This window comes from Centruroides sculpturatus, unplaced genomic scaffold, assembly GCF_000671375.1.
Source record: "Centruroides sculpturatus isolate CEXI.00-Female unplaced genomic scaffold, Cexi_2.0 scaffold129, whole genome shotgun sequence".
In the NCBI taxonomy this organism is placed as follows: domain Eukaryota; kingdom Metazoa; phylum Arthropoda; class Arachnida; order Scorpiones; family Buthidae; genus Centruroides; species Centruroides sculpturatus.
In genome coordinates this window covers 930,026-941,643 of record NW_019384478.1, presented here as the reverse complement: position 1 = coordinate 941,643, position 11,618 = coordinate 930,026, and the positions used below count along the sequence as shown (strand labels likewise).

General features: G+C 31.4%; 1 protein-coding gene across 1 annotated transcript in view; it reads left to right on the top strand.

Annotated features, from left to right (window-relative positions):
• The first annotated feature begins 2,455 nt into the window (after positions 1–2,455).
• LOC111621375 (tRNA (cytosine(34)-C(5))-methyltransferase-like) overlaps positions 2,456–11,618 on the top strand; it is a 73,126-nt gene continuing 63,963 nt past the window's right edge. The window contains exon 1 of the mRNA XM_023363485.1: positions 2,456–2,652. Coding sequence (XP_023219253.1) covers positions 2,587–2,652 — 66 coding nt within the window. The 5' untranslated portion in view covers positions 2,456–2,586. The remainder of the gene's footprint in view (positions 2,653–11,618) is intronic.

Sequence of the window (11,618 nt, the reverse complement as noted above, 5' to 3'; positions counted from 1 at the left end):
GCGTACCGTGGGTGTCAGCCGCCCGGGGCGGAGGAAAATTTCGGCCCCCCTTATTTAGGTATTTCAATTTAAAAGACCAAAATTCGGTTTTGTCACAGAACAAGCAATGAAAAATTCGGTGGTAGTGCAGCGACCTGTTTAAAATAGTTCTATTGGATATTAGTGGTGTATATGAACGCGAATGAATCGTACAAGCAAAAAAAAAGGGTCAACAGGTTTCGTAGGATTTCTTCGCATAAAAAAATTACTAGTTCACCCGGACGGCGAGCCGATTCCCGGACTGTCCGGACGATAGCACTATCGTAAGCGCGATGCAAGTACAGTTTAGGATGTTTCAAATTTTTACATGATGTTATTATTATTTATTGTGAAATTTTGCCACCCTCACTACGGTACGCCACTGGGTTATTAATAAGTATTATAAAGATGATAAAACTGCCTTAATACTATATTATACAGTTAATGTTGACATTCAAAAATAATTAGTCTTGTAAATTTCTTCCTAGCGTGGTTTCCGTTTTGTCACTTTAATATTTGTATTTCTGCTCAGTCTTTGTTATAATCCACAGTTTTGTACTATTATACTGTATAATACAAAACATAGCACACGAACAACTTACAGAGAACAATTTCCTGCATGTTGTCTGCTTAATTTTAGATGTTATAATCAACGAATATCTTCTTCACAGTGCCAGAAGTGTATTAAGAGACATAAAGTCAAAGGAATTTTTATGCCATCCAATAGAGACATTACATAAATTGCTTATGGTTTAATAATCCATTATTTCAAAATCTTTGTATAATTTACAACAGACAAACGTGTACTTTATGATAACCAATGAAGTTTTGAATGTTGGTTGTTTGAACAGCTTGTAAATACGTTGTGAACTGACTTTACATAGAGCTTCACTAACGGCTAAAATTATTCACTTTTACATCACTTGCAAGGCATCATTTTTTACAAGATAAAAAAAAACTCTATTTTAAGATCGAAAGTTATCACATGTTCAATAAATTATTACCTAATTTTATGCAAATTATAAAACTTAACAGTCATTATACTGTTACTTTATTGCTTAGTGTAACTTCTCTTCGTTTCATTACTGGTAGATTTAAGCAATCTCAAATATCTTATAAATAAATTATAACTGGAGGTAAAATCCCAGTGAGTTAACAAGCATGCTTACATGTTGTAGGTGGTTTGTGTACCTGAACTTCTGTTACTAGCGCCATCTGGGGCTTGAGAACAAACTGAAAGTAAAAAGGTGGAGTTACTCTCCATATGAAACAGTAAGAAGAAGAAGAAGAAGAAGAAAGGTGGAGTCAGACACTAAGATAAAAAGACCCTGCTGTTAGTAGTTATAATGTCAATAATGAAACAGTCCGTTACAAGACTGACAACAACAGAAGCTAATTATATTCTTGACTTAACAAGTAACCCCAAATAAGAACAAACGAGACATGTTAGTGATTGTGTTTAAACTAACCTATTCTTAATAATTTGGCAGTCCTTTCTGGCTGTCTTCGTCTCTTGCTTGGAGATGACCGTCTCCTGGGAAGTTCTTTGGTTCTTTGCTCAGATTGGAAAAATAATAGGTACTACATCAGGTGTCAACGTCCATCTTTCTCTTATAATTTCTACAGTTTCTCCTTTCACAGTGAACGTGTCTCTTTTTTTTTCTTTTTTTTTTTTTAACTGTAAAACGATTTGCACTTCGATTATCAAAGTGCAAATCGCACATGGCATTTTGTCATCAATTTTGCCATCGATTCTAAGTAACAGTCTCTTACAGCAATCGAAAAACATTTTTTTTAAAGTAACATCATCTATTACATCCCAAAACAAAACACGACAGCATTGCTTGTGTTTTACTCGAAAATCAAACTAAAACTAACTCGATAGCAAAGTTGCCATTGTATACTGAACTGTTAGTCTTTGTAGGCCGAAATATTCCTCTATGAAATGCAGGAATAGAAAATGTCAGAAGGTTAGATAAAAAGACTCTGGCGTTGAATAGGGTATTTTAACTGCGATAACTCATACTTCAATAAATTTATTGTTAGAAACAGAATATTTAACTATAGAAAAATAATTTAAATTCGTAATGAAAATTAAATGAACAAAATAATGTATTTTATATTACGCAACGATGAAGAAAGAAAATTAATAGATTCTTATCGATATTTCAGAGTATCAATAGATAAATTTGATTTTTGTAGGTTTTTTAACTTTATATCCCTACAATGTAACAATAAATATTTAATATAAAGATAAAATGTTCGTTATATAAATTTTTTGTTAAATTAGTAAAATTAAAAAAAAAAACTATGAATTAAGAAAATATTTACAAAAACTCTTGTAAAATTTAAGAATTATTATTTTATTGATTTTTACAAAAATAAGTTCACTTTAAAATACAGTATTGATTAATTTCTAACAGTTTAGTTTGGTTTTCAAAGAGGGCGTGATGCGAGTCGTTTTCACGGAAGAAGCACGTGGTACATGTCAATTTTAAACAAAAATATCAGAAATTATTAATTTTTTTTAAGGCAGTAATATAATTTTTAATAAATAGTAAATGCAAAATGCCCAGAAATCGAAAGAAGAAGCGTCAAAAGATTGGAGTAAAAACTTGTGGAGATCCAAACAAAGTAATTTTATAATTTTGTTATTTTTTTTTATAAAACTTGCATAATTTTGCTTTACAAAGTGATAATGCATATGTATGCTTTAGTTTAATATTGTTCAATTACATTAATCAAAACCTGTTATGTGGATTGGTTCTCTATAAGATAGCTGTGATAATTAATTTAAATGTTTGTTTCTAACAATGAAATTTTGATTTAGTTACTATACATATTAATAGAAATATTTGCTGTAGTAAAAATTCAAAAACTTCAGTTGAAATTGTGTTAATAATACATGTATTTCAAGGTACAGTGTGAAATAGTGGCGTGTATAAAAAAAATGGGTTAAAGTGTACCTAGGTAACCCCAATGGTGGCACTTCGGTTAGGTTAGGTTAGGTTAGATTAACTATATTTTTAGTAGACGTTTCCTTTTTTTTTTTGTTCAAGAACTACCGTGAATCAATAACTAGTGACATTAAACACTCAGTGGCCTGCTGGCAGCTTCCCTCCAGGAGGAGTCCGTCAGGAGCATGAACAGTCGGAAAGTGCTGCCATTGGGGTTTCCTAGGTACACTTTAACAAAGAAATGAAATCAGTTTCCTTAACCAATCAAGAGATTTGAAAATGTTTCTATTACAATACATAGTGCAGGTATAATACTTCTTTATAATTATTTTATTATATCCAATATATACAGTAATAATGTCATTACTATGTAAAGTATAAAATTTCAAAACTTTGGGTTACTTGCGATTCAATGTATAGACCTTAGTTGTCTTATTCTAAATCCGCTAACTTTATGCTAATATCAAAATGAAGAAAAGAAGTAAAAATGTACTTTCAAAGTAAATAATCATGTGATAATAGATACTGAAGATTGTTGATGATGACAAAATAAAAAGAAAAAATGGACAGGCATGAAAATTAACATTAGTGACAAATAAATTACTCATGAGAAATGGACATTATCCATATGACAACTTTGTCATGTGTTGGCTGGTAAGTATAACCAGCTTGCTGTATTATTATTCAAGTTGTTAATATTAATAGATGTTACTGAAATAAATATTCAGAGTTTATTTGTACTCTGAGTGAAAATAGTAAAGTTGGACAAGTTTGTGATTCTTCACTTATAAATTGCATTTAAAAGGAGCAGTAATGTATAAAAAAAAATTTATTAATAATGATGATACAGTAGAGCGTCGATTATCCAAATCAATTGGAACTGGGGTTGTTTGGAAGATTGATGTTTCGGATAACTGATTATGTACGAAAAAATATATTAATTTATCCCACCTTGACATTTTTTTCCATCGCGTGTCACTTTGCATTGAATTTTCGTTGATGTTAAGCCTACTGAAGGCTGTTGTATCGTTAAAAATTATTTTTTTATTTTGTACAAACAAAATAAATAGAGCGTCGATTATCCAAATCAATTGGAACTGGGGTTGTTCGGAAGATCAATGTTTCGGATAACTGATTATGTACGAAAAAATATATTAATTTATCCCACCTTGACATTTTTTTCCATCGCGTGTCACTTCGCATTGAATTTTCGTTGATGTTAAGCCTAATGAAGGCTGTTGTATCGTTAAAAATTATTTTTTTATTTTGTACAAACAAAATAAATATATTGAAAAATATAAAAACAATAAAAAAATTATACTTCAGAAGTTAATTTAGTATCAAAAACGTAAAATATTTGAGTAGCCCAAGACATAGCCAAAGATTGCAGTGCCACAGCACTGGCAAAAATTTAAATTTGCCGACTGGAATTCTTTCGGATGATTGACTTTCGGATAATCGACGCTCTACTGTATATATATCAATCATAACAGATTGAATAATATACAGGATTGTTTGAAAGTAATTATGCAATGAAAATTGCTATAATTTTTGTAATAATAATGCAATTATAATAAAATTTGTGTGCATGTATGTCAGTCAATGGAATTTTATAATTCTTGCATCAGTGATAAGGGTAGCGACCAAGACATGCTGCATGCACAGTGGCAAGAAAGATGGCTGACTACTTGGTTGTTCAGGAGCAAGCACAAATTGCTGCATGCTATGAGATGTGGAAATCAGTGCTTACTGAAGCTTTCTTTATCTCTGAAATAAATGTGTCTACTTTGGGACATTTAGAATGTATTGATTCATACATGAAATGAAGGGCATTTGCTATGCATGAAATATGATTCAAGTTGACAAATGTTGGTTTTAAATTCCTGAAATCTGAGAGTATGTAAGGTGTTTGGTATATTTGGACAATCCAAACATTTTGGTACTTAATGCAATCCAGCACAGCTTTATGCAGGCATCATTAAATGCCTGCATTGCATGGATAGCATCACACTTTTGCAGCTTGTATATCTTTAATAGCATATCATCAACTGGTTTGCCTGTTAATGGGGTCATTAAAATATTCAAAATCAACTGTTTCATGTCATCTATTGTTGGATTTGTTTTTAAAATAAGTATTCCGTTGTATCTTTTTATTGTTCAAAATTGTTTTGTGTATGGAGATCCACACACAAATCAATTGAAAATGAGACATGGATCATCTCAAAAAATGTTTTGTCATATTAATAAAGAGATTCCTTCAATGTTTATGAGATTTTAAAATGACAAAACTCATTTTAAAATCTAAAATTGTGGTAAATCAAATTCTGTAAAACAATTTCTTAACAGTTGCTCAATTCATAAGTAAACTACAAGGAATGAATTAGAAAATTCCTCAACAGTGTCAGATATGTATATGGCACTTTTGTAATGTCTTTAATATGAAGGACAGTTGACTGATTGGATAAAAAGACAATTTCAGTTCCATTAAAAAAATTTATTGTAAGGTTAAGGAATAAAAGTCACATTTATCAATCTTTAAGCCAAGGACACTACCAAAAACAACTTAATCAAGATAAATGTGGTCTACTCTGATAATAAAATGTGAGACAACACTTCAGTTCCAAATTGTGAATGAACTTGAAAAATATAATCAATCTGAGCTTGATTTTGATGATGAAATGAGTTACTAGTCTAGGCCTATCACTAGAAACGTTTGCCTTGGAGGACCATATATAGGCTAAATTAAATCAGTCCCAGCTTATCAGATCCTCTACAAATTGGGATCACATCAGACTCTTAACAGTCCTTTGAAATACAATATTTAAAGCCAGCTGTAACTCCAATTGTATCAACAATAGAGATGAGATACAGCTATTCAAAGCATGTGGCCTGGTATGAAACATTATTATAGCTGGGGTGGCATAGTATAGCTCAATGCATGTCTTATACAGGCCTGTTCAACTTTGAATTCTGTATGTATGTTCAATTCGATGCATTCCAATTCAAAACAAAACTCTTTGAACCTGAAGCTGGAATCAGGTGGATTCTGAAAACATTTGTGAATTGCTACATTTTACATGTTTTGCTGTAAGCTGAAGAGGTTTAGTGGTTTGAAGACTAGTACATTCAATCTTAGGCCATTTTCACATGATCTGGATATTTGCGTGGACTCATTGGATAGTGTGAAGACATGCAAGTCTCAAAAGTCTCATGCTTCACAACTAAAGCAAATTGCCTTAGTTGAGAAACATAAGACTTTACACACCATATAGACCAGTGATTCCCAAACTTTTTCGATCCACTGCCTCCCTTTGTTCCATAAAGTTATACCCAACGCCCCTAACCCATTTTCTCTTGTGTGAGAAAGGATTGAAAATATTCTTAGGAAACTTTTGTATGAATCTCGCACTTTGTGCCCTTACCGTACATTGTTCTCAACATCTGGAAACCATTAAACACAATGTTTCCTCTTATCAGTTTAACAGAGGAAAGGGAATGGCTTTCAGTGACCCCAATTTTGCTTTTGGTCACCATTCAATGCCCTGCTTCCAGCGCCACCCTTTCAATGCCCTGCTTCCAGCGCCACCCTAGATTTACTCATCTCCCACAAGGGGGCGTTATTACCCACTTTGAGAAACGCTGATATAGATACTTGTATGAAAAGTTGTGCCTCTCAAGTCTCTGTTACTCATTTGGCTTACATTCGATGCCACGGTTTCATCTACCCATGCAAACATGCAGATCATGTGAAACTGGTCTTAGCAATAGAAAACTATTGATCTGATGAAAATCCAGGAATCCCTGTTGGGTGTGAATAAGACTTTTGGGACACCAGGGAATCATTTAGATCAGTGATGGCTAAACTTTTTCATATACTGTATATGTCAAATTAAGAAATTAAGGAGATTTTAGATGGGCCACAATAAAAATATATTACATATGTTATAATAATCCTAATTTATAGTACATGCACATTTTTAAAGCCATACAAAATTTAATACCAAAAACAAAAAAATTTATAATAATGCTTTCATTGTCTGTGAGAGTAATATTATAAATATGAAAACAGTGGTTTAGCATCTAGTGATGATCAGCTGTAAAACAGATAGTATAAAAGTAATTAAAAGATCTTCAACAGAATTTGTATATTTATGCTGGTTATGCAATTTATTTGTTTTTCTGTTGTTTATTAAATTCATTGTTTATCACAAATCTTCTAATTCGAATACTGGTGTTTTGCATACAATCGTACTTACTAAACCTTTGTTGTCTGGTACTTCTTAACTATTCGTGAAAACAAATGTTTTCGGCCTCAGTCAAGGTCTGCTTCAGGTTAAAAGGGACAATCGGATTCCGTTCTTACAATGAAAGTTTAGTTTTAAAATCTAATCCGAATACTGGTATTTTGCACAAAATAGTACTTACTAAACCTTTGTTGTCCGGTACTTCTTAACTATTCGTAAAAACAAACGTTTTTACGAATAGTTAAAGAAGCAGACCTCAACTGAGTTTACCTGAAGCAGACCTCGACTGTGGCTGAAAGTATTTGTTTTTACGAATAGTTAAGAAGTACTGGACAACAAACGTTTAGTAAGTACGATTTTATTCATTGTTTGAAAAAACTTTGCAATTATAGATTATTCCAGACTAACATATATATTTTTCAATAAATTTTCTTAAATTAGGAAATTGCAAAATATGAAAAAAATGCTTAATAAGAAATCTCACTGCTTGTACAGGACATGGTCTGCATAAACTTATTTTTAATGTTAATTTGTTTTCAAATTTATTGCTTCCATTTCTTAAAAAAAAGTTGATTAAATACAAATCTTGATCCTGAAATCAAAAAGGATTTGATAATTAAACATTTATTTATATATTTTTCATCTGTATTAGAAATCTAAATTCTTATATTTTTTAATTATTGCTATTTTAATAATTGTTACACATGCTCAGTGTGCAATGTGCACCTGCACTATATGTAATTTACTAAATGATAAGTGTACTGTGGTTGAATATTATAGTTTAAATGATAACATTGATGTTGTGGCTGCATATAAAATATCAATTGTACAGTACATATTTGATACAAATGGTAAATACTACTACCAGCATTCCTTCTGTGGCTCTTTTTTTCATGGGACAAATAAAATATACAGTAAAACCTGTGTAAATCAGAATGACCAGTACTGAATATTTTTTCTGATTTGGCAGGTTTCTGTTCTGAACAGGTCCTTTTCTAACTTAAAAAAATTCCTCCATTTTAAAGAATTTTTTCCATTTAGGCTGGTTTCCTTTTTATTTGGTTTCTGTATTGGACAGGTTTTACTGTACAGGTAACCCCCGTGTAACACCGCACTTCTATAGCACGGATTCACTCTAACACTGTTCGAGAATTGTGAACATCACCCGTATAATATAGTGGTTTTATAACATAGGTTCGCTCTAACATGGTTCGGGAATTGGGTAAAACCCTCGTACAACATGAAATGTAATAAAGGGTGCGTTCTTTTATACTTCTGCATAACTCTGCGCGAGCATTCTAATTGTTTTTGTGGCTACTTTGAATGCTCTTTCAACAAATAATCCATTTAATGATTATATTTTACAATTGGGATCCTTCTTTTGTCTCTAAAAGCTCATTTTAGAATTATAGATTCCTCCAACACGATACTATCGATAGTGTGATGCTGCCCTCTCTCTTTCACTGTCGTTCCTAAATGCCTACAAACAGCAGCGCACTCCCGTTGCAGAGCAACTGCTATTAACGAACGCACCCAAAACCTGCTACCAGTTGATGATGCTCAAGCTGAGATCATCATATAAGATGAATAATCCTCTGGTAAAATATTTACTTAAATAATAAATATTTTACCTATGAAAAAAAATGAATGATAAATCCGATTTAAATAAGGATTTAACAGTATGCTTTTTAATTTTTGGAACCTAACCCCCCTTTTCGCACTAGTTCTTTGGTTTCATATAACACGGCAATTTTTTGGAGTTTTTTGGCCCGTGTTATATGGGAGTTACCTGTAGGTTACCTGTATTTAGGTAAATATTTTAACTTTAATGTAACTGGAAGAAAAGAATACTTATAAAATCTGGAATCAGACAGTTTAATTACTGCACAAATATGGGATACCAACTGCACAATTTAAAATTCTTGTCCCGTTTCATATTAGAATACCCACTGATATACTGTATATATAGGATTTGTACTAACGTTTATTTATAATTTATTTGGTAAGATAATAAGATATAAATAAATTGTTATTATTCAAGGCCAGTTTTGTTAATAAAAAGATATTATTATTCAGTCTGTTTGCTCTCTGGGATCTCAATTTTGTGTATGATAATTGTCGTAGAAGCATGTGAAAGAATAAACATTTCTTCAGTGTGCATATTGAATAAATGCAGATGATTTATATATGTCACCAGAAAAGCAAACTTGATTAACATTTAAAGACACTTTTCTATCAACTAATTTAGAGGAGAATCATACTGTGTCATATTTGAAAATATCAGAGCACTTAATGTTTTCTTCTGTTGCCTTTGCAACAATCAAAATTGATGAAGAATCCTTGGCTTCAATTAGGTCTTGATTTTGAAGGATGCTTTCACAATATATAAAAACTTCCTGTAATTGTAATTTATATAACAAACCAAGTGGATAAATATACTACGAATAAAACACACCTTTAGTAATCCAGCTAATAAAAATTAATAAAGTAAAAATGTTTTCGATCGTTTCTTAATGATCTTCTTCAGTTACCATAACATAGAATAAATCGAACACAAAAAAGAACATAAATACGAAATTAAAATGTAATGTAAACTTATATAACAAACGAACTGGATAAATATACTACTAATAAAACACACCTTTAATAATCCAGCTAATAAAAATTAATAATGTAAAAATGTTTTCGATCGTTTCTTAACGATCTTCTTCAGTTACCATAACATAGAATAAATCGAACACAAAAAAGAACATAAATACGAAATTAAAATATAAATAACGGAAAAGTAGCTATGCTGATAAAATAAAAAAAATATATAAATTAAGCCAAAAAAATGTCCCTTAACAAAAATAAAAATAAAGTCATTAATTCTTGTAAAAGGATAGCCATGCGGTAGGTAAAGAGTCCACATCCCTATGGTTGATCCAAGTAGTTTTCCTGTGTGCCTTAAAGATCTCTAATTTTTCCAGGTATTTCATTGTATGTAAATTTGTCATAGGTTTAATTATTTCTGCTTGATCCCAATGGACTCGAATGTCGTGTTGTGTTGTGTAAGCTGATAGCATGGTGTTGTCAAGTTTCTTATTAATCATTACATAGCTTACCCCTTAATTTATTTAAGATACGTAGATGATATTCTTTTGGCGTGGCAGGATACGGAAGACTCCTTCTTATTAATCACATAAAGAGACAAATACATAAAGAAACGGCCAAGGCTAATGATTTCCAAGTGATATATTGACGCAATCCTACAGTTTTCAAGCTATTAAGAAATGATAAGAAGCATTATGACTGGAAATCGACATCAGGGATCTATTCTATATTATTACATGATCAGCGTTTTAATTCAGATCTTGTGTACGTGGGCACAACTTGCAGCAATGTATCAAAGAGCATAAATATACAATTAATAAGAAACTTGGCAACACCATGCTATCAGCTTACACAACACAACACGACATTCGAGTCCATTGGGATCGAGTGGAAATAATTAAACCTACGACAAATTTACATACAACGAAATATCTGGAAAAATTAGAGATCTTTAAGGCACACAGGAAAACTACTTGCATCAACCATAAGGATGTGGACTCTTTACCTACCGCATGGCGATCCTTTTACAAGAATTAATGACTTTATTTATTTTTATTTTTGTTAAGGGACATTTTTTCAGCTTAATTCAGTGATATAAACCTTTATTATTAATGGGGCATGTTGCTAAGGCAACAAGTTTATTTTTATTAGCCAATTGGCAGTTGATTTTGGAATAGCCCTTGTATATTGGATAATGATTCTGTTATGGAAGACACCAATTTACCATCATAATTGAAAGTTTAAAAAGTTTCTGAGTGAGATCAAAACAACCAAATTTCTTGTTTTACTAGAGAACTAAACAAAACATGAATTTTTCTTGAATAAGAAAACAAATAGTATAGGACTCAAGAATATATCATTATACTTTCAGCTCTGATAACAGTCAAGGAAATGCTTCACTCATGAACAATGATGTCTCAGTCGTGAAGCTAAGATATATTCCCAGGATAGAAATAAACCAATCTGAGTAACTCCCACAAGAAGTGTACAGTGCAGAAGTATTCTATCTAGATCAGGGGTGTCCAACCTTTTTGTTTCTCTGGGCCGCATTGGAAGAAGTCAAGGAGTTTTGGGCCACAAATATATATAATATATACTTGTGGCCCAATATACAAGTATATTTATGGATTAACATGTCTAGATTATAATAATAAGTATTAAAACTTTATCACGAAACAGGATATTTTAAAAAATTACTTCTACAGACACTTTCAATTTTTACTTAGAAATAGATAAATTCATTTATTATAAAAGAGTCAAACGAAAATTTATTTGAAAAACACAAATATTTGTTTTATTTGAGTCT